Here is a 23,978-nt window from a genome sequence, read left to right as displayed (position 1 = left end):
AAGTATTGTTTCTTGTGCACTATACAAAGCATACCTTACATAGAGAAGTGTACTTTGCAGTCATACCTAGCGTATAGAGAAAGACCAACTTAGTATGAGGTAGGTCCATTCAAAAGTCTTATAGCAGCAGGGAAGAAGCTGTTTTTGAGTCAGGACGCTACATGATTTCTGACTTTTGCATCTTTTTTCCCATGGAAAAAGGTGGAAGGGAGTATGTCTGGGGTATGCAGAGTCCTTGATTATGCTGGCTTCTTTTTTGAGTCAGCAGGAAGTGTAGACAGTGTCAATGGATGGGAGGCTGGTTTTAGGGATGTACTGGGCTTCATTCATGACCCTTTGTAGTTTCTTGCCATCTTGGACAGAGCGGAAGCCATACCAAGCTGTGATACAATCAGAAAGAATGTTTCCTATGGTACATCTACAGAAGTTGGTGAGAGTTGTAGCAGACATGCCAAATTTTCTTAACCTCCTGAGAAAGTAGAGGCGTTGGTGGGCTTTCTTAACTATAATGTCCGCAGAAAGGGATCAAGAAGGTGATCTGGACACCTAAAATCATGAAGCTCTCAACCAATGTGTTGTCTGCATTGTTAGTGCTGCTTGGCTAATTGAGAGTGCCTTTTTTGGAATGTCAAAAGTCAGAAGCTTTTTCCCAGGGTGGAAGAGTCAATTACTAGGGGGCATAGGTTTAAGGTGTGAGGTGCAAGGTTTAAAGCAAATGTGCGAGGCAGATTTTTTACACAGAGTGGAGGGTGCCTGGAACCTGTTGCTGGGGGAGGTAGTGGAAGCAGATACGGTATTGACTTTTACGGGATGTCTTGACAAATACATGAGTAGGATGGGAATATATGGTCCCCAGAAGGGTAGGAGGTGTTAGTCCAGTCAGGCAGCATGGTCGGTGCAGGCTTGGAAGGCCAAACAGCCTGTTCCTGTGCTGTAATTTTCTTTGTTCTTTGAGTTGGCTGGAAACAGGGTGTTCAAGTGTTAAGTTATAAGGAGGTAAGTAGTCATTAAAATTGCTTGCAGGGGTAGCTAAGTTAGCTCTTTAATCATCAAAAAAATCAATCAAATTAACCACTAGAGAGGTCCTGGACAACTGATGTGTAGTTAATGTTATTCCACTGTCCTAGAAAGTAAAAATGACCTAATTAGGTCAGCATGACTTTGTGCAAAGGCAGGTCATAGCTTCATTGATTTTTTTTGAGGAGGTGATGGTGGTGCCTGATTTGAGTTCAGCAGAGGATATTGTCTACATAGTTTAAAAAGGCTTTGGAAAAGGTCCCTCATGGTAGGCTCATCCAGAAGATTAGTCTGCATAGGATCCACAATGACTTGGCTGCCCACTGAACTGGCTTGCCCATAGAAGTCAAAGAGTAGTGGTGGAAGGGTGCTTTTCTGGTCGGAGGTCCATAACTTGTGGTGATCCAGAGATCCGCAGGGTTAGACAAGGTAGATTCAGAAAGAATGTTGCCAATGGTGGGGGAGTCCAAAATTAGGGGTCATAGTTTGAGGATAAGAGGTAAACCTTTTAGAACTGAGGTGAGGTGAAATATCTTCAGCCAGAGTGTGGTGGCTCTGTGGAATTCACTACCACAGAAAATACTTGACGCCAAATCGTCAGATTTCAAGAAGAAATTAGACATAGCTCTTGAGATTAAAGGAATCAACAGATATGGGGATATTGAATTTGTCGAGTAACCATGATCAACATGAATAGTGAGCAGGCCCGATGCGCCAAATGGCCTACTCCTGCTTCTAGTTTCTACGGATCTGTAGTGGGAACTCTGCTGTTTGTGATAGATATAAATCACTTGGATGAAAATGTAGATGGGTAGGTGAGTAAATTTGCAGATGTCTTTCTCATTTTGGTAGATTGAATGAGGGCAGGACTTACTCAGAAAATGGTAGACTGTTGGGGAAAGTTGTAGAACAAAGAGGTCTAGGGGTACATGTTCATAGCTTATTGAAAGTTGAGTCACAGAGTGGTGAAGAAGAAATTTGGCATGCTTTGTTTCATTGGTCAGAACATTGAATACAGGAGTTGGGACACCTTGTTGAAGTTGTAGAAGACATTGGTAAGTCCATACTTGGAATACTGTGTACAGTTCTGGTCACCCTATTATGGAAAGGATATTATTAAACTAGAAAGAGTGCAGAAAAGATTTTCTAGGATGCTACAGGACTTGATGGTTTGAGTTATAAGGAGAGGCTGGATACTGGGACTTCTTTTTCTGAAGCATAGAAGGCCTTGGGGTAATCTTATAGAGGACTATAGGTTTAAGGTGAGAAGGGAGAGATACAAAAGGGTCTCAGTATCCCTCGTTTCTCTAGAAAAGGGTTAGAAGGCTGATGTTCAAAATAATGAAAGGGTTTGATAATGTAGACATTGAGAAATTGTATTCCAGCTGTGGGCTGCCGAAAACAGGAAGGTATCATTGTGAAAGTCATAAATAATGTTCACCAAAATTCAGAGGAAAGTCTCTTTATTTAGAAAGCAGTAAAAATGTTGCATGTGGTCATTGAGGTTATTCCATCGATGCATTGAAAGGGAAGTTAGATAAACACATGATGGAGAAGTAAAATGCAAGGACATGCTGCTAGTACTTCAGGGTCAGGTGAAATAAGGTGGGAGGAAGCTTGTGTACCGCACGCTAGCAATACTGATTGCTTGGGCACACTGGCTTGTTTTGGAGCTGTAAAACCAAAAGGATATTTTCCAAAAGGCCACTTGTCCCATATCATTGAATGTTATGATATTTCAAGTGGTCATCCAAATATCTTTTAAAGGTTGTTAGATTTCCAGCCTCCACTACCTTCCTAGGCAGTGCATTCCAGATTCCCACCATCTTCTGAGTGAAAAAGAACAAAGAACAATACAGCACAGGAAACAGGCCCTTCGGCCCTCCAAGCCTGCGCCGCTCATTGGTCCAACTAGACCATTTTTCTGTATCCCTCCATTCCCAGTCTGCACATATGACTATCCAGATAAGTCTTAAATGATTCCAGCATGTCCGCCTCCACCACCCTGCTTGGCAGTGCATTCCAGCCCCTGCCACCCTCTGTGGAAAATACGTTCCTCTGATATCTGAGTTAAACCTCGCACCCCCACCACCCCCCCCCCCCACCTTGAACCTGTGACCCCTCATGTTTGTCACCTCCGACCTGGGAAAAAGCTTCCCACTGTTCACCCTATCCATACTCCTCATAATTTTACACACCTCTATTAGGTCTCCCCTCATTCTCTGTCTTTCCAGGGAGAACAACCCCGGTTTACCCAATCTCCCCTCATAGCTAAGACCCACCATACCAGGCAACATCCTGGTAAATCTCCTCTGCACTTTCTTCAAAGCCTCCACATCCTTCTGGTAGTGCAGCGACCAGAACTGGACAAGTACTCCAAATGTGGCCTAACCAACGTTCTATACAGCTGTAACATCAGATGCCAATTTTTATATTCTATACCCCGTCCTATAAAGGCAAGCATGCCATATGCCTTCTTCACCACCTTCTCCACCTGTGCTGCCACCTTCAAGGATCTGTGGACTTGCACACCCAGGTTCCTCAGTGCGTCTATACTTTTGATGGTTCTGGGAGCACAGTGGTTAGCACTGCTGCTTCACAGCTCCAGGGTCCTGGGTTCGATTCCCAGCTCGGGTCACTGTCTGTGTGGAGTTTGCACATTCTCCTCATGTCTGTGTGGGTTTCCTCCAGGTACTCCGGTTTCCTCCCACAGTCCAAAGATGTGCCGGTTAGGTTGATTGGCCCTGCTAAGAAAATTGCCCCTTAGTTTTCAGGGATGCATAGGTTAGAGGGATTACTGGGCATAATATGTAGGGATATGGGGGTAGGGCCAGTGTGGGATTGTGTACGGTGCAGACTCGATGGGCCGAAGGGCCTCTTTCTGCAGTTTAGAGTTCTATGATCTCTGAAAAAGCTTTTTCTCAAATCCCCTTTGAATCTCCTGTCCCTCACCCTAAAACTATGTCCCTCATTAACGACCCCTCAATCAAGGAGAACAGCTTTTTTCTATTTGTTTTGATTTATCATTACCATGTGTATTAGTATACAGTGAAAAGTATTGTTTCTTGTGCATGAGACAGACAAAGCATACCGTGCATAGAGAAGGAAAGGAGAGAGTGCAGAATGTACTATTGCAGTCATAGCGAAGGTGCAGAGAAAAATCAACTTAATGTGAGGCAAGTCCATTCAAAAGTCCGATGGCAGCAGGGAAGAAGCTGTTTTTGATTTGATTGGTACGTGATCTCCAACTTTTGTATCTTTTTCCCCATGGAGTCTGGGGTGCGCGGAGTCCTTGATTATGCTGGCTGCTTTTCTGAGGCAGCAGGAAATGTAGACAGTGTCAATGGATGGAAGGCGGATTTGTGTGATGAACTGGGCTTCATTCATGACCATTTGTAGTTTCTTGCAGTCTTGGACAGAGCAGGAGCCATACCAAGCTGTGATACAATCAGAAAGAATGCTTTCTATAGTGCATCTGTCGAAGTTGGTGAGAGTTGTAGCAGCCATTCCAAATTTTCTTAGTCTCCTGAGAAAGTAGAGGTGTTGGTGGGCTCTCTTAACTATACTGTCAGCAGAGAGAGACCAAGACAGGTTGTTGGTGATCTGAATACCTAAAAACATGAAGGTCTCAACCAATGTGTTGTCTGCACTGTTAGTGCTGCTTGGCTAATTGAGAGTGTTTTTTTTGGAAGGTCTGAAACAGATAGGAAATATACAATAAACGGCAGAACCCTTAAGAGCATTGATAGACAGAGGAATCTGGGCGTACACTGGTCACTGAAAGTGACAATGAAGGTGGAGAAAGTAGTCAAGAAGGCATACGGCAGGGCATTGAGTTTAAAAATTGACAAGTCATGTTGCAGCTTCATAGAAACTTAGTTAGGCCGCTCTTGGAATATAGTGTTCAATTCCACTATGCTACCAGAAGGATGGGGAGGCTTTGGAGAAGGTACAGAAAAGATTTACCAGGATGTTGCCTGGTATGAAAGGCAATAGCTATGAGGAGACGTTGGGGAATCGTGGTTTGTTCTCACTGGAACGACAGAGTTTGAGGGGTGACCTGATAGAAGTCTGACCTGATAGAAGTCTACAAGGTTATGAAAGGCATGGACAGAATGGATAGTCAGAAGCTTTTCCCAGGGTGGAGAACTCAATTACCATGGGTATAGATTCAGGGCACGAGGGGAAGGTTTAAAGGAGATGTATGAGGCAGATGTTTTACACAGGGAATGGTGGTGCCTGGAACTTGTTGCCAGGGGAGGTAGTGGAAGCGGACACAATAGTGACTTTTAAGGGATGTCTTGACAAATACATGAATAGGATGGGAATAGAGGGATATGGTCCTTGGAAGGGTAAGTGATTTTAGTTCAGTTGGGCAGCATGGTCGATGCAGGCTTGGAGGGCCGAAGAGCCTGTTCCTGTGCTATAATTTTCTTTGTTCTTTGAGTTGGGAGGAAACAGTGAGTTCAAGTGTTAAATTATAAGGAGGTCAGTAGTTATAAAAATTGCTTTCGGGGTAGCTAAATTAGCTCTTTAATCATCAAACAAAATCAATCAAATTAGCCACTGAAGACATCCTGGACGACTGGTGAGTAGTTAATGTTATTCCTCTGTTCAAGAAAGGAAAAAGGGATAATCCAGGAAATTATAGACCGATGAGTTGGGAAGTTATTGCAAAGAATTCTTAGAGATAGGATTTACTTGCATTTGGAAAAGAATAACCTAATTAGGGAATGTCAGCATGACTTTGTGCGGGGCAGATCATGTCCTGATTGATTTTTTTTATGAGGAGGTGATAAAGGTGGTCAATGAGGGTTGAGAAGCAGATTTATCTACCTAGTTTAATAAGGCTTTTAACAAGGTCCCTCATGGTAGGCTCATCCAGAAGATTAATATCCATGGGATCCACAATCACTTAGCCACCCATTGAACTGGCTTGCCCATAGAAGTCAGAGAGTAATGGTGGAAGGATGTTTTTCTGGTTGGAGGTCCATAACTAGTGGTGTTCCTCAAGGATCCGCAGGGTTAGACAAGGTAGATTCAAAAAGAATGTTGCCAATGGTGGGGGAGTCCAGAATTAGGGATCATAGTTTGAGGATAAGAGGTAAACCGCTTAGAACTGAAATGAGGCGAAATCTTTTCAGCCAGAGAGTGGTGACTCTGTGGAATTCACCACCACAGAAAATACTTGACACCATAATGTTGTTTGATTTCAAGATGAAATTAGACATAGCTCTTGGGGTTAAAGGAATCAACAGATGTGGAGATATTGCATTTGATGATCATCATGAATAGTGAGCAGGCCCAATGTGCCAAATGGCCTACACCTGTTTCTAGTTTCTATGGATCTGTATTGAACATAAGAACATAAGGAATAGGAGCAGGATTAGGCCATCTAGCCCCTCGAGCCTTCCCTGCCATTCAATAAGATCATGGCTGATCTGTCATGGCTCAGTTCTACATTCCCACCCTCTCCCCATAACCCTTAATCCCCTTACCTATCAAAAACCTATCAACCCGCGTCTTAAAAATATTTAGCGAGGCAGCCTCCACCACTTCAACAGGCAGAAAATTCCAGAGATTCACCACCCTTTGAGTAAAGAAGTTCCTCCTCAACTCCGTTCTAAACTGCCCCCCGCCTTATCTTGAGGCTGTGCCCTCTAGTCCTACTGTCCTTTCTGAGCGGGAAGAGTCTCTCCACCTCTATCCTATCCATCCCATTCATCATCTTATATGTCTCAATGAGATCTCCCCTCATTCTTCTAAACTCTAACGAGTACAAGCCTAGTTTATTCAGGCTCTCCTCATAGCTCAACCCCCTCAACTCCGGAATCAGCCTAGTAAACCTCCTCTGCACTCCCTCCAAGGCCAAAATATCCTTGCGTAAGTGCAGCGACCAAAACTGCACACAGTACTCCAGCTGCGGCCTCACCAGTGCCCTATTCAGCTGCAGCAAGACCTCCCTACTTTTATATTCAATCCCCCTCGCTATGAATGCCAGCATCCCATTTGCCTTCCTGACCACCTGCTGCACCTGCAGGCTGGGTTTTCGCGACTCATGCACAAGGACCCCGAGGTCCCTCTGCATCGTCGCATGCTGCAGTTTTTCGCCACATAAGTAATAGTCCTTCCTACCATTATTCCTACCAAAGTGGACAACCTCACATTTGCCAACATTAAATTCCATTTGCCAGTTCCTGGCCCATTTGCCCAGCCTATCTAGATCCTTCTGCAGACTCCCTACACCCTCCGCACAATTTGCCGTTCCCCCAATCTTGGTGTCATCAGCAAATTTCGACACCATACACTCGGTTCCCTCCTCCAGATCATCTATATAAATGGTAAATAGCTGAGGCCCCAGAACCGACCTCTGGGGCACTCCATTAGTCACCAACCGCCAATCCGAATAGCACCCATTGACCCCCACTGTCTGCCTCCTATTTGACAGCCAATCCTCTATCCACGCTAACACCCTACCCCCAACTCCATGCCCCCTGACCTTCTGTAATAACCTCTTGTGAGGCACCTTGTCAAACGCCTTCTGAAAATCAATAAACACCACATCCACCGGCTCTCCTCTATCCACCTCCCTAGACACATCCTCATAGAACTCCAATAAATTCGTCAGACACGACTTCCCCTTAACGAAATCGTGCTGCGTCTGCTCTACCAAATAATTCTCCTCAAGATGCCTCGCTATTTTTCTCTATTGGGACCTCTGCTGTTTGTAAATCACCTGGATGAAAATGCAGATGACTTTTCTCATTTTGGTAGTTCAAACTACGGCAGGACTTACTCAGTCAATGGTAGGCCATTGGGGAAAGTTATAAAACAAAGAGGTCTAGGGGTACATGTGCATAGCTCACTGAAAGTGGAGTCACTGAGTGGTGAAGAAGGCATTCAAGCATGCTTGGTTTCATTGGTCAGAACATTGAATACAGGAGTTGGGACATCTTGTACAAGACATTGGTAAGTCCACACTTGGAACACTGTGTACAGTTCTGGTCACCCTATTATGGAAAGGATATTATTAAACTAGAAAGAGTGCAGAAAAGGTTTACTAGGATGGTACCAGGACTTGATGGTTTGAGTTATAAGGAGAGGCTGGGTACTGGGACTTCTTTTTCTGAAGTATCGAAGGCTTGGGGGTAATCTTATAGAGGACTATAAAATAATGAGGGGCATAGATCAGCTAGATAGTCAATATTACTATCTTTTCCCAAAGATAGAGGAGTCTAACAATTAGATGGCATAGATTTAAGGTTAGAAGGGAGAGATACAAATGGGTCTTAGTAGTGTTTGAACAGGCTGGGGCTCGTTTCTCTAGAAAAGGGTTAGAAGGCTGATGTTCAAAATAATGAAAGGGTTTGATAATGTAGACATTGAGAAATTGTATTCCAGCTGTGGGCTGCCGAAAACAGGAAGGTATCATTGTGAAAGTCATAAATAATGTTCACCAAAATTCAGAGGAAAGTCTCTTTATTTAGAAAGCAGTAAAAATGTTGCATGTGGTCATTGAGGTTATTCCATCGATGCATTGAAAGGGAAGTTAGATAAACACGTGATGGAGAAGTAAAATGCAAGGACATGCTGATAGTACTGAGAGTCAGGTGAAATAAGGTGGGAGGAAGCTTGTGTGCCGCATGCTAGCAATACTGATTGCTTGGTCACACTGTCTTGTTTTGGAGCTGTAAAACCAAAGGGATATTTTCCAAAAGGCCACTTGTCCCATATCATTAAATGTTGTGATATTTCAAGTGCTCATCCAAATATCTTTTAAAGGTTGTAGGATTTCCAGCCTCCACTACCTTCCTAGGCAGTGCATTCCAGATTCCCACCACCCTCCGAATGAAGAAGTTTTTTCTCCAATGCCCTCTGCATCTTCTATTCCTCATCCTAAAATTATGTCCCCTCATTAATGATCTCTCAATCAAGGAGAACAGCTTTTTAAAATTTGATTTGATTTATTATTGCCATGTGGATTAATATACAATGAAAAGTATTGTTTCTTGTGCACTATACAAAGCATACTGTGCATAGAGAAGGAAAGGAGAGAGTGCAGAATGTACTGTTGCAGTCATACCTATTGTGCAGAGAAAGATCAACTTCATGCGAGGCAAGTCCATTCAAAAGTCTGATGGCAGCAGGGAAGAAGCTGTTTTTGAGTCAGTTGTTATGTGTTCTTCGACTTTTGTATCTTCTTCCTCACAGAGAAAGGTGGAAAATAGTATGTCCAGGGTGCGCAGAGTCCTTGATTATGCTGGCTACTTTTCTGAGGCAACAGGAAATGTAGACAGTGTCAATGGATGGGAGGCTGGTTTTAGTGATGGACTGGACTTCATTCATGACCATTTGTAGTTTCTTCCAATCTTGAACAGAGTAGTAGCCATACCAAGCTGTGAGACAACCAGAAAGAATGCTTTCTATGGTGGACCAGTAGAAGTTGGTGACAGTTATAGCAGATATGCCAAATTTTCTTAGTCTCCTGAGAAAGTAGAGGTGTTGGTGGGCTTTCTTAGTTATAGTGTCGGCATGGGGGGACCAGGACAGGTTGTTGGTGATCTGAACACCTAAAAACATGAAGCTCTCAACCAATGTGTTGTCTGAACTGTTGGTGTTGCTTGGCTAATTAAGAGTGCTTTTTTTGGAAAATCAAAAGTCAGAAGCTTTTCCCCAGGGTGGAAGAGTCAATTACTAGGGAGCATAAGTTTAAGGTGCGAGGGGCAATGTTTAGTGGAGATGTGCAAGGCAGATCTTTTACACAGAAAGTGCTGGGTGCCTGGAACTTGTTGCCAAGGGAGGTAGTGGAAGTGGGATACGGTTGTGACTTTTAAGGGGCATCTTGACAAATACATGAATAGGATGAGAATAGAAGGATATGGTCCCTGGAAGGGTAGGAGGTTTTAGTTCAGCTGGGCAGCATGGTCGACGCAGGCTTGGAGGGCCAGAGGGCCTGTTCCTGTGCTGTAATTTTCTTTGTTCTTTGAGTTGGATGGAAATAGTGAGTTCAAGTGTTAAGTTATAAGGAGGTAAGTAATCATTAAAATTGCTTTCATAGGTAGCTAATTAGCTCTTTAATCATCAAGAAAATCAATCAAATTAGCCACTGGAAAGGTCCTGGATGACTGGCAAGTAGTTAATGTTATTCCTCTATTCAAGAAAGGAAAAAGGGATAATCCAGGAAATTACAGACCGATAAGTCTCACGTCAGTGGTTGGGAAGTTACTACAGAGAATTCTTAGAGATAGGATTTACTCGCATTTGGAAAAGCATTGCTTAAATAGGGAAAGTCAGCATGACTTTGTGTGGGGCAGGTCACGTCTTGATTGATATTTTTGAGGAGTTGATGAAGGTGGTCAATTTGGGTTGAGCAGTGGATGTTGTTGACATAGTTTTAGTAAGGCTTTCAACAAGGTCCCTCATGGTAGGCTCATCCAGAAGATTAATGTGCATGGGACCCACAATGACTCAGCCACCCATTGAACTGGCTTACCCATAGAAGTCAGACAGTAGTGGTGGAAGGGTGTTTTTCTGGTTGGAGGTCCCTAACTAGTGGTTTCACAGGGATCTGTAAGGTTAGACAAGGTAGATTCAGAAAGAATGCTTCTGATGGTGGGGGAGTCCAGAATTAGGGGTCATAGTTTGAAGATGTGGGGTAAACCTTTTAGAACTGAGGTGAGGCGAAATTTCTTCAGCCAGAGAGTGGGGACTCTGTAGAATTCATTACCACAGAAAGTAGTTGAGGCCAAAATGTTGTCTGATTTCAAGAAGAAATTAGATATAGCTCTTGGGGCTAAAGGAATCAAGGGATATGGGGATATTGAATTTGATGATCAGCCATAATCATCATGAATAGTGAGCAGGCCTGATGTGCCAAATGGCCTACCCTTGCTTCTAGTTTCTATGGATCCATACTAGGATCGTGTCACATATATAAGTCACTTGGATGAAAATGTAGATGGGTAAGTTAGTGAGTTTGCAAATGACTTTTCTCATTTTGGTAGGTCAAACTAAAGCAGGACTTGCCCTGTGTGATGCTGCTGTTTAGAACAGGAGGTAGACAAAAGGCAGGTAACTGTAGGCCAGTTAGTTTAACTTCTGTAGTAGGGCAAATGTTTGAATTTATCATCAAGGAAGAAATAGCGAAACATCCGGATATAAGTTGTCCCATTGGTAAGTTGCAACATGGGTTCATGAAGGGCAGGTCATGTTTGACTAATTTGGTGGAATTCTTTGAGAGCATTACATGTGCAGTGGACAATGGGGAACCTGTGGATGTGGTATATCTGGATTTCTGGACAGCATTTGATAAGGTGCTGCACCAAAGATTGCTACATAAGATAAAGGTGCACAGAGTTACAGATAATGTATTAGCATGGATAGAGGATTGGTTAACTAACAGAAAGCAAAGAGTGGGGGTATATGGGTGTTTTTCTGGTTGGTGATCAGTGACTAGTGGTGCGCCTGAGGGGTCAGTGTTGGGACCGCAATTATTATGATTTACATGATTTGGAGTTGGGGACCAAATATAGTGCATCAAAATTTGCAGATGGCACTAAGGCAGGTGGAAGACCAAAGTGTGCAGAGGATGCTGAAAGTCTACAAAGGGATATAGATAATCTAAATGAATGGGCGAGGGTCTGCCAGATGGAGTACAATGTTGGTAAATACGAGGTCATCCATTTTGGTCAGAATAACAGCAAAATAGACTATTATTTAAATGGTAAAAAATTGCTGCATGCTGCTGTGCAGATGGACCTGGGTGTCCTTGTGCAGGAATCTCAAGGAGTTGGTTTGCAGGTGCAGCAGGTAATTAAGAAGGCAAATGGAATTTTTTTCTTTATTGTTAGAGGGATGGAGTTTAAAAACAGCGAGGTTATGTTGCAGTTGTATAAAGTGTTGGTGAGGCCATACTTGGAGTACTGTGTACAGTTTTGTTCTCCTTACTTGAAAAAGGATATACTGGCACTGGAGTTGATGCAGAGGAGATTCACTAGGTTGATTCTGGAGTTGAGAGTGTTGGCTTATGAGGAGAGACTGAGTAGACTGGGCTATACTCACTGGAATTCAGAAAAATTAAGGGAGATCTTATAGAAACATGTAAGATTATGAAGGGAATAGATAAGATAGAAGCAGGGAAGTTCTTTCCACTGGCGGGTAAAACTAGAACTAGGGGGCATAGCCTCAAAATAAGGGGAAACAGATTTAGGGCTGAGTTGAGGAGGAACTTCTTCAAAGGATTGTGAATCTGTGGAATTCCCTGCCCAGTGAAGCAGTTGAGGCTACCTCATTTAATGTTTTTAAGGCAATGATAGATAAATTTTTGAACAGTGAAGGAATTAAGGTTATGGTGAGCAGGCAGGAAGTGGAGCTCAGTCCACAAAATGATCAGCCATGATCTTATTGAATGGCAGAGCAGGCTCGAGGGGCTAGATGGCCTCCTCTTGCTCCTACTTCTTATGTTCTAGGATTTGCTCAGTTAATGGTAGACTGTTGGGGAAAGTTATAGGACAAAGAAATCTAGGGGTACATGTTCATAGCTCATTGAAAGTGAAGTCACAGGTGGTCAGAGTGGTGAAAAAGGCATTCTGCATGCTTGGTTTCATTGGTCAGAACACTGAATACAGCAGTTAGGACATCTTGTTGAAATTGATCATGGTAATGGTAGGGCCACACTTGGAACACTGTGTACAGTTCTAGTCACTCTATTATAGAAAGGATATTATTAAACTAGAAAGAATGCAGAAAATATTTACTAGGATGCTACCAGGACTTGATGGTTTGAACTATAAGGAGAGACTGGATAGGGTTGCAGGGAAAAGCTTGGGAACCACAGGCCAGTTAGCCTCACATCTGGTGGGTAAATTGTTGGAAGGTACTTTGAGAGACAGTAACTACAGGCATTTAGAGATGCAAGGACTGATTACGGACAGTGAGCATGGCTTTGTGAGTGGAAAATCATGTCTCACAAATTTGACTGAGTTTTTTGAAGGGGTAACCAAGAAGGTAGTTGAGGGCAGTGCAGTTGATGGACTTTAGCAAGGCCTTTAACGAGGTGCTGCATGATAGGTTGTTGCATAAAGTCAAATCTCACGGGATCTAGGCTAAGGTATCTAAATGGATACAAAATTGGCTTCTGTAAGATAGTTGTAGAGAGTTGTTTTTCAAACTGGAGTCCTGTGACCAGCGGTATCCCTCAGGGAACAGTGCTGGGCCCACTGTTATTTGTCATCTATATTAATGATTTGGATGAGAATATAGGGGGCATGGTTAGTAAATTTGCAGATGACGCCAAGATTGGTGGCATGGTAGACAGTGAGGAGGTTATCTCCAATTGCAGTGGGCTGATAAATGGCAGATGGAGTTTAATTTAGACAAATGTGAGGTAATGCATTTTGGTAGATTAAACCAGGGCAGGACTTACTCAGTTGATGGTAGGGCGTTGGGGAGAGTTACAGAACAAAGAGATCTAGGAGTACATGTTCAGAGCTCCTTGAAAGTGAAGTCACAGGTGGAGAGGGTGGTGAAGAAGACATTCAATATGCTTGGTTTCATAGGTCAGAACACTGAATACAGGAGTTGAGATGTCTTGTTGAAGTTATACAAGACATTGGTAAGGCCATACTTGGAATACTGCGTGCAATTCTGGTCACCCTATTATAGAAAGGATATTATTAAACTAGAAAGAGTGCAGAAAAGATTTACTAGGATGCTACCAGGACTTGATGGATTGAGTTATGAGGAGAGGCTGAATTGACTTTTTTCTCCGGCACATAGGAGGCTGAGGGGCGACCTTATAGAGGTCTATAAAATAATGAGGGGTGAAGACAAGGTAGATAGTCAATATCTTTTCCCAAACGTAGGGGGAGTCCAAAACTAGAGGGAATAGGTTTAAGGTGAGAGGGGAGAGATACAAAAGTGTCCAGAGGGGCAATATTTTCACACAGAGGGTGGTGACTGTCCGGAACAATCTGCCAGAGGTAGTAGTAGAGGAGGGTACAATTTTATCTTTTAAAAAGCATTTATATAGTTACATGGATACAATGGTTATAGAGGGTTATGGGTCAAATGCAGGCAATTGGGATTACCTGAGGGATTTAAAAAAAAAAGGATGGCATGGACAAGTTGGGCCGAAGGGCCTGTTTCCATGCTATAAACCTTTATTACTCTATGACTGGGACTTCTTTCTCTGCAGCATAGGAGACTTAGGGATGATCTTATAGAGGTCTATAAAATAATGAGGGGCATAGATCAGCTAGATAGTCAGTATCTTTTTACCAAAGGGAGTCTAAAACTAGAGGACATAGGCTTAAGGTGAGAGGGGAGAGATACAAAAGGGTCCTGAGGGGCAATTTTTTCACTCAGAGGGTGGTGAGTGTCTGGAACGAGCTGCCAGAGGCAGTAGTAGAGGCGGGTACAATTTTGTCTTTTAAAAGGCATTTGGACAGTTACATAGCTAAGATGGGTATAAAGGGAGATGGGCCAAATGCTTAGCAATTGAAACTAGCTCAATCATTAACAAAAAAGGGCTCCGTGGACAAGTTGGGCTGTAGGGCCTATTTCCTTGCTGTAAACCTCTGACTCTATGATTCAAAGATAGGTGGAGTTATGGATAGTGGCAAAGGTTATTGTTCGATATAAATCAGTTGCAGATATGTGCAGAGAAAAGGCAAATGGAGTTTAATCTGGGCAAATGTGAGAACCTGCACTTTAGTGACAGGACCCTGAATGGTATTGATGTACAGAGGGATCTTGCAGTTCAAGTCCATAGCTCCCTGACAGTAGCCATATAAATAGATAGGGTGGTAAAGAAGGCATATGGCATGCTTGCCTTTATTGGCCGAGACATTGAGTACAAGAGTCAGGATGCCACGCAAGGATGCATTATAGAGCTTTGGTGAGGCCACACTTACAGAATATTGCGTTCAATTCTGGTCACCACATCACAGGAAGGATGTGGACGCTTTGAGGAGAGCGTAGAAGAGGTTTACCAGAATGTTGCCTGGATTAGAGGGTATCAGCTATAAGGACAGCTGGATAAACTAGGGTTGTGTTCTCTGGAGCAGTGGAGGCTAAGAGGAGACCTGATAGGAATCTATAAAACTATGAGAGGCATAGATAGGATTGTCAGCCAGAATCCTTTTCCCAGAGTTGAAATGTCTAATACTAGGGGCATGCAGTTAAGCTGAGGGGGAAAAGTTCAAAGGAGATGTGAAGGGCAAGTATTTTTACACTGTGTGTGGTAGGTATCTGGAACACGCTGCCAGGGTGGTGGTGCAGGCAGGTATGACTGGGGCATTTAGGGGCTTTTAGGTAAGCAAATGAATATGCAAGGAATAGAGGGATATGGACCGAGGGCAGGCAGAAGGGATTAGTTTAATTTGGCATCATGTTTGGCACAACATCATGGGCCGAAGGACCTGTTCCTGTGCTGTCCTGTTCTATGTTCTTCCAGTTTGCTTAGGGCATCACTGAGCATTGCAGCAGGCTGAGGACGGATATGACAGCAAACCACTTGCCACTTCCTTCGGAGTTTGCCCCCTGACCTTTTCTCCTGGAAAGTCAGTACACTACAGTTTCTGGCAATGTGGCCTGCCTTCATATTGTTCCAGTACTGAGCTCCTTTTGTCCAACAACTGGACTCCATGTGACACCCTTGGCCACAAAGGTGTCATTCCCAGTACTGAGCTCCTTTTGTCCAACAACTGGACTCCATGTGACACCCTTGGCCACAAAGGTGTCATTCCTCAGTTTCTGGTTGGCTCCTCGGAGCCTCTGCCATCTTGTGCACCCTGGCACTACTGCCTAAAGGTGTCGCATCCCCAACAGCCTGTTCCAGAGACTGCGATCTCCAATGCATTCTTAAAATCCAGCTAACAGTCTGTGCTGGATTGTTCCCTGCTGGAGGTTATACACAAATTGGTCCCATAATGCACCTTACAAGAAAGCCCTGAAGTCACGGTGCTTTGCTGGGCTGTCCAAGGATGCCACAAGCTTGGCAATGGTCTTGCCCTCCATCTGGTCTGACTTGTAAGGCCTGAACCAATCTGCAATCAGCAGCGATTTTGGCACAAATTACCTCTCCAGTATCATACACAACTCCTGAAAGGTTTTCTCCATTGCTTTTTCTGGCTGCAGCAGGCTTCTCAAAATGCAAAACGTTTTACTTCCTAATGTATTCAAAAAGACCGGCACCATGAGGTTGTCCACCACCCTATTCATGGTGACAAAATGGAGGCCATCCTTGACTCAGCCTCTTCATCAAGTGTCCCAGTCAGTCCAAACTTTCCCATCATTTCTCTGAATCGACCGCCAGGGTTTTCCTGCCTCTGGACAAGGCTCGAAGCGTATTTTTCCCATGCTGGCTGCTGTACTTAAGTTGACTGAAGTGCTTAGTATTGCCACATCTGACAACAAGTCCCTTCGATCACCTGCAAGCCTATTCCAGCGACAGTTGTGGAGACCAACTCGAAACATTTGACAACTCCCGAATCCATCCACTGTCTCCCATGACGCCTTCTTAGCTTCATGGTCCTACCCATCCTCTGAGAATTTCTTTTTTACTGTGCACTGCAGATCTCTAGATGGTTTTTGTTGGAGATTCCAGTCCTTCATTTTATAGGCCGTGGAAAAACGCCACCTTCGTCGCCAGTGTTAAATCCTGTTATATTATTCCATAGTTAGGCATCAGGGAATGCAGATCTTTATTCAGTCTACTTGTTCCGCACTCCAAATGTTGACTGACCACTCTGGGCAAATCCCAACAGCTCACCCCATACCCAAGGGATATATGCCCCAACAAATATAGCAATTATTCTATGTTCTGATGAAGTGTAGAGTATATTAAGTAGAAAGTTTGTGCTGGCAACCTTCTGATCATGACTTTGTTTGCACTGTATAAACCTTGCTGAGCAAAACCTTTACTTCTATAGAACTGAAATCATAAATCAAGTTCATTTCAAATTTAATTCAACTTGTCCCTTAAATTAAGGGACTACATGACTTTTCATAGATTTAATGTGGGAAGGGACTCATGGCTTCTCTTTGGTCTGGTAGCTTTAGATTTATTCCTAATCCAATTCATGGTCATGTTAAGCGTCACAGACTCTGAATCTTCTGGTGTAATTTCATACTCTTAGTACAAGCACAGCCCTCTAATAATTCTATTCAGCTCATTCTCAGGATGTATGTGTCATTTAACATTCAGGAAGTATTCTTGAGCAGACCAAAGCCAGAGTGCAACGATGAAGTTCCAAAACACTTTTGACTTGGTGCTCAGTTACCTTCTGTGTGGCTATTTTATTAATAGCTCTGGGCTAAAGTTGGAGAATAATGGATATAGAGACATACTTATTGCTATTAACCCAGGGGTCGAATATAATGACAAGATTATTAAAAATATTCAGGTGAGTTATTGATGTGCTACCTGGAGAGATGTAGTAGCCTTTGCTTTGTTTGGAATTCAGGATTTGGTGAGGAGAGGGAGACCTTAAGGAATATATTATATTCCCTTCCCTGTCATAATGTAGCTTGGTATTGATTTGAAATTTGTCTTTGCTTCACAGGAAATAGTGACTGCTGCCTCCTCCTACCTCCACCAAGCAACCAAGCAACAAGTTTATTTTTCAGATGTGAAAATCCTGCTGCCTCAAACATGGTCAGTTAATTCCAGCTCAGTTCACAGACCCACGACTGAATCCTACGAGAAGGTAAGAAGTGAGTGGTGAAGTCTGAGAAATCCCTTCCAGCTGCTCCTTGACAGCCCATGGAACTTCGCTTGAAAATCCTGCTCACAATCAGCAGTGGGTCTTTATGCCAAAGCTTCAATGGCAGAACTGGTGCAAATCTAAGAGGATTCCCAGTAGAATCTCATACTTTCTAAAAGTTTTTCTGAATGTGCGTGTTTTCATAAAGATTATCTACTAAAGCTCTCCACAATGAGTTAAGGAATACCCTATTTAATAAAAGGGGAAATCTTTTGCAAGGAACAATTGTTAATCATGTGTCAGAGACTAGAGATGAGGACGCAGTTTTAAAAATAAGAAGTTTCCCATTTAAGACAGAGCCAAGGAGAATTTTTTTGTCTCCTGACGTTGGTTAGTCTGTGGAACTTTCTTCCTCAGAGACTGGTGGAGGCTGGGTCACTGAATATTAATTTTAAGACAGAGATTGATAGATTTCTGATTAACAAGGGAGTCAGAGTATTAGGGGTAGGCAGTATAATGAAGTTGAAGCCACAATTAGATCAGCCATGATCTTATTGAATGACATACTCTTGCTCCTAATTTGTATGTTGAGAATAAGTTCCATTTTTGTTTCATGATATTTGCAAAATTGTTCTGGTGCTTTAAGGTGCTTGAGTTCCACAACCCTGTACATTTGAATATTAGGAAAAGTTCCTTTACCTGTGTCTAACAGTTTTGCCTTTTCCCAATTAAAAATCCTAACATTCACAGGTTTATCAGCACTGGGGAGTGGGTTATGGGATCCTGGAGGATGTATGGTGATGGTGGATTTCAGAAGCATTAAGGTGCCTAATTCTGGGGTTCACCAGGACCATCCAGGTAAATCTACACTTTGACACCAGTGGACATTAAACATTAGGTTGTGATTCTTCAGGCCTGACAGCATGGTTGATGAAGGAAGGTATACGGTATTTGGCAACAGTAGGAATGGGAAGAGGTTCCAAGTGATGGCAGTATTGAGGAAAGTCAGGTAATAGGCTTTAACCCACTGTCTGGATGATACCTGGATCTCTCTAGGTTACATATAGGGTTTTCTGGGAATATGCATTATGAGGCAAGGAGTCTCAATTCCAATGGTGTTGTGGTATGTGTTGTGTTGAGAACTGAGAATGGAGTTTATGGAGGTGGGTGGCAAAATTTAGGAGCATTGCAAGTCATAGAATCCTTACAGTGCAGAAGGAGTCCATTTAGCCAGTCAAGTCTGTACCAACTCTCTGGCAAAGCATCTTACCCAGGTCAACCCGCCGCCCCATTCCCTTAATCCCACGCATTTACCCCACGCATCCCCTGACATATCTTGGGAGGCTAAGGGACAATTTAGAATGGCCAATCCACCTAACTTGAATATCTATAGACTGTGGGAGACAACCGGAGCACCCGAGGAAACCTAGGTAGACATGGAGAGAATGTGCAAACTCCACACAGGCAGTTACCTAAGGCCGGAATTGAACCCTGACACTTAGAAAAGGCAGTGCTAACCACTGTACCACCATGCCACCCTGGATCTTAGAATAGGGGAGGGTAGCAGAGATCTGGGAATGGGTGTTTGCCATCAAAGAAGATGGGAAAAAGAATTGAAAAATAGTGGGGGTGAAGGTGAATCTCTGCAGAAATATTAATTGAAATGTGGAATCTGACACCAATGGTGGGGGAGCCAGAGTCAAATAGCATTGGGGAGGAGGAGGGGAATCGAGATGCAGGACTGTTCCAGGTCACCAGGCACCATGGGACCAAGTTCTCATAGTAAGAAATCTCACAACACCAGGCTAAAGTCCAATAGGTCTATTTGGTAACAAATGCCACTAGCTTTCAGAGTGCTGCTCCTTCATTAGTTGAGTGGGGAGTTCTGATCACAAACTGTGCATATAAAGGCACACACTCAGTTTACAAAATACTGATTAGAATGCGTAGAATACGGATTAGCATCAGTATTCTGTAAACTGAGTGTGTGCCTTTATATGCACTGTTTGTGATCAGAACTCCCAACTCACCTGACGAAGGAGCAGCGCTCCAAAAGTTAGTGGTGTTTGTTACCAAATAAACCTGTTGGACTCTAACCTAGTTTGTAAGACTTCTTACTGTGTTTACCCCAGTCCAACACTGGCATCTCCACATCATGACAAAGTTCTCAGACAGTGATGTATGTCCAGCCAGCTTTGAGTACATAAGGCACTTTAACACTGCAGTTGCTGACTGTTTCTTTATCCTATAAGTAACACAGCTATAATTATTCAGAATATTTACACTCAGAGTCATGCCAACAGATTGGGGAAAATCCCCACAGAATTTCAATCCCAAGTACTGCAAAGATATTTACATATATTTATAATTCTGCTTTGGGCAGTGCACTCCTCAACTGTGGACATGTGTGTCTGGGCATATATGTGTGGGCATGTGCATGCCTGTATGTGTATTTGTGTGTGCCTGTATGTATATTTGTGTGTGCATGTATGTGTATGCATGCATGTGCCTGTATACATGTGTATCATTGTGTGTGAGCCTATATGTGCACGTATGTGTATACATGTGCTTATGTATATGGGTGAGTGTATTGTATATGACTGTGTTGTACATGTCCGTGTGCACATGTGTGTATGTGTGGGTGGGTGTGTTGTGTGTGCGTGAGCACAGGTGAGTGTATATGTACACGTGCTTGTGGGTGGGAGGGTGCATGTATACAGGTGCTTATGGATGGGTGGATGGGAGTATGGTCTCCGTTGAAGTGATTCCCATATCAAAACATCTATTTGTCTTTTCCTAGGCTGATGTTGTCATTGCTGAACCATATCTTAAATATGGAGATGATCCGTACACTCTACAGTATGGCGGATGTGGTGAGAAGGGCCGGTATATTCATGTCACCCCAAACTTTATACTAAACAGTCTGATCCCAGTTTTTGCCTCAAAAGGTAAATAACTAAGTTAACATTCCTGTAGCATGCTTCAATACTGATTACACAAGAAAGGAGTTGGCCATGCAGACCTCAATATGATCTGAGTAAATCAGAATCCTCTTTCTTTACCTATCTTGCCTCCATATCGCTTAATATCATTGGCCAGCAAAAAATCTATTAAGTTCAGATTTAAAATTGTTACTTAGGCTAGGACCTTTTGCTTTTTTTAGATCTTCTGTGGAACCTAGGGATGTCTTCTGGAAATCCATATCAACTACATTGATACATATTTCCTTATCAAATACTGTTTGATTTGTCAGACCACTGTGCAGTATCCAATACTGGATAACCCTCAATTTCATAGAATCTTAGAATCCCAAAAATGCAGAAGGAGGCCATTTGGCCCATCGAGTCTGCACCGTCCACACTTTCCTTTGGTACATCTTGGGAACACATAGTCATTGTGTGCCACAAATTCAGTTCCCTAGCCACCAACTCAAAACCCTTTCCTGACCCCTCTCTGAGGTTGAAACAGACTATTTGCAATTAATTTGATCATATATTGCCTTCAACATTGAGCCGATCCACTTTCACCTCTGTAACATTGCTCATCTCCACCCTTTCACAAGTTTAACTGTTGTGTAACTCTCATCCCATGACTGTTACTCTCTAGTCTTCATTATTCCAACACTCTCCGGGCCAGCCTCTCATTTTCTACTCTTCATAGACTTAAACTGGTCAAAACTTTTGTCTCCTGTGTTGTTATTCACGCCAAGTTCAACTCACCCATCTGTGCTTGTTCCCCTAGAATTAACTCCCAGTCGAGCAATGCCTTGATCTTAAAACTCTCACCTGTTTCAAATTCCTCCAGGGTCTCATCCTTCCAATCTTTGTACTTTCTTTGAGTGTTATAATCCTCTCAGACCTCTGCACTCCTTCAATTCTGGCTTCTGGAGCGTTTTGGATTTCAATTGTTCCGCTTTAATTGCCATGCCTTCAGCTGCTAAGTCCCTAATCCTTTGAAGTTCCTACTTAAACCACCCTACCTCTTTCCTCCTTTAACTCACTCCTTGAAACCTTTTAGTAAATGTTCAGTAGGCTGTGAATATATCTGTATGCGATTCAGCAAAGTTTGCTCAATAAAACTCACGCAATATTTCTGGGTCATTGTGGCCGAGATTTTCTAGCTGTTCTTGCCAGTGGGATCATCTGGTCCCACTGATGGCTAGCCTCCACTGTGGGTTCCCTGATGGGTAGAAGATGCAAGTAATGGGTAAATCCGTTGACAGCAGTGGAGCTGGAATATTCCACCACCGGCCAATGATAGGTTGCCTCTGCTGCTGCAAAGCGCAATCTGGGGGGTGAGGGTAGATTGGTGGGGAATCCCGCCTTATGGTTATATAACGACAAGTAATTGTTTTTTAGTTACTTCTTCAAACAATGCAACTACATTTGATTGAAATGAGCTTACATTTACAAATTGGATCCCTAATTAGCTCAAGTTTCTTTAAATGCTCATTCTGTACTTAATTATAGATTCCAATAACTTTTCCACAGTAGATATTTGACTAAAGTTTCCTGGATTGACGTTGAGGGGATTTTCAAAACCTGAAAAAGTAGAAGAAACTTGATTCCTGAGCTCAAACAGCTCAGTGCCTGAGTTTAACTGAGGGACTTTTGAGCAGCCTGCTAACCAGGGTTTGAGATCAATAGAACACGCATGTGAGCAATGAACACATCCTTTAGCAACATAGTTATAGAATCATAGAGTCATAGAGGTTTACAGCATGGAAACAGGCTCTACAGTCTAACTTGTCCATGCCGTCTTAATTTATTAAAACCCCTGAACCAATCCCAATTGCCCACATTTGGCCCATATCCCTCTATACCCATCGTACCCATGTAACTATTTAAATGCTTTTTAAAAGATAAAATTGTACCCGCCTCTACTACTACCACTGGCAGCTTGTTCCAGACACTCACCACCCTCTGTGGGAAAAAAATTGCCCCTCTGGACACTTTTGTATCTCTCCGCTCTCACTTTAAACCAATGCCCTTTAGTTTTAGACTCCTCTACCTTTGAAAAAAGGTATTAACTTGTCTATGCCCCTCATTATTTTATAGACCTCTATAAGGTCACCCTTCAGCCTCAGCTCCAGAGAAAAAGTCCAGTCTATTCAGCCTCTCCTTATAACTCAATCCATCAAGTCTCAGTAGCTTCCTAGTAAATCTTTTCTGCACTCTTTCTTTTTTAATAATATCCTTCCTATATAGGGTGACCAGAATTGCACACAGTATTCCAAGTGTGGCCTTACCAATGTCTTGTACAACTTCTTGTGAAAGATGTCCCAACTCCTGCATTCAGTGTTCTGACCGATGAAACCAAGCATGCTGAATGTCTCCTTTACCACTCTGTCCACCTGTGACTCCACTTCTGAGGAGCTATGAGCATGTACCCTTTGGAGGTCCTATGAGGAGAGACTGAGGGATTTGGGGTTGTTTTCGTTAGAAAGAAGGCGGCTAAGAGGGGATCTTATTGAAACATATAAGATGATTAGAGGTTTAGATAGGGTGGACAGTGATAGCCTTTTTCCTCGGATGGAGAAAGCTAGCACGAGGGGGCATGGCTTTAAATTAAGGGGGGGTAGTTATAGGACGGATGTCAGGAGTAGGTTCTTTACCCAGAGGGTGGTGAGGGATTGGAATGCCCTGCCTGCTGCAGTTGTAAATGCGCCTAGTTTGGGGGCGTTTAAGAGATCCATGGATAGGTTTATGGATGGAAAGGGATTGGTTTAGGCTAGAGGGTCATTGTTTTTTAACTGGTCGGCGCAACATCGTGGGCCGAAGGGCCTGTTCTGCGCTGTAATGTTCTATGTTCTTACATTTCTTTGTTCTATAACTCTCTCCAATGCCCTGCCATCAATTAAGTCCTGCTGTGGTTCAATCTACCAAAATGCATTACCTCACATTTATCTAAATTAAACTCCACCTGCCATTCGTCAGCCCACTGGCCCAATTGATCAAGATCCTGCTGTAATAACCTTCCTCACTGTCCACCATGCCACCAATCTTGGTGTCATCTGCAAACTTATAGAGTTACAGAGTTGTGGAGCAAAGTTATAGAGTCAGAGAGATTTACAGCATGGAAACAGACCCTTTGGCCCAATTTGCCCAGACCACCCAATTTTCACCACTACGTTAGTCCCAATTGCCACATTTGGCCCATATCCCTCTATACCCATGTTACCCATGTAATTGTCTAAATGCTTTTTAAAAGACAAAATTGTACCCACCTCCAGTACTGCCTCTAGCAACTCGTTCC

General features: G+C 43.1%; 1 protein-coding gene across 1 annotated transcript in view; it reads left to right on the top strand.

The window, feature by feature from the left end:
* The first annotated feature begins 17,253 nt into the window (after window positions 1-17,253).
* LOC145347584 (calcium-activated chloride channel regulator 1-like) overlaps window positions 17,254-23,978 on the top strand; it is a 42,430-nt gene continuing 35,705 nt past the window's right edge. The window contains exons 1-3 of the mRNA XM_080195169.1: window positions 17,254-17,423; window positions 17,583-17,726; window positions 20,524-20,671. Of these exons, the coding sequence (XP_080051295.1) occupies window positions 17,262-17,423; window positions 17,583-17,726; window positions 20,524-20,671 (454 nt within the window). The 5' untranslated portion in view covers window positions 17,254-17,261. The remainder of the gene's footprint in view (window positions 17,424-17,582; window positions 17,727-20,523; window positions 20,672-23,978) is intronic.

The sequence above is a fragment of the Carcharhinus amblyrhynchos genome, chromosome 9 (genome assembly GCF_965287045.1).
Source record: "Carcharhinus amblyrhynchos chromosome 9, sCarAmb.v2.hapA, whole genome shotgun sequence".
NCBI lineage: Eukaryota > Metazoa > Chordata > Chondrichthyes > Carcharhiniformes > Carcharhinidae > Carcharhinus > Carcharhinus amblyrhynchos.
The sequence above is the reverse complement of the archived record's forward strand: the minus strand, read 5'-3'. Positions and strand labels throughout refer to the sequence as shown.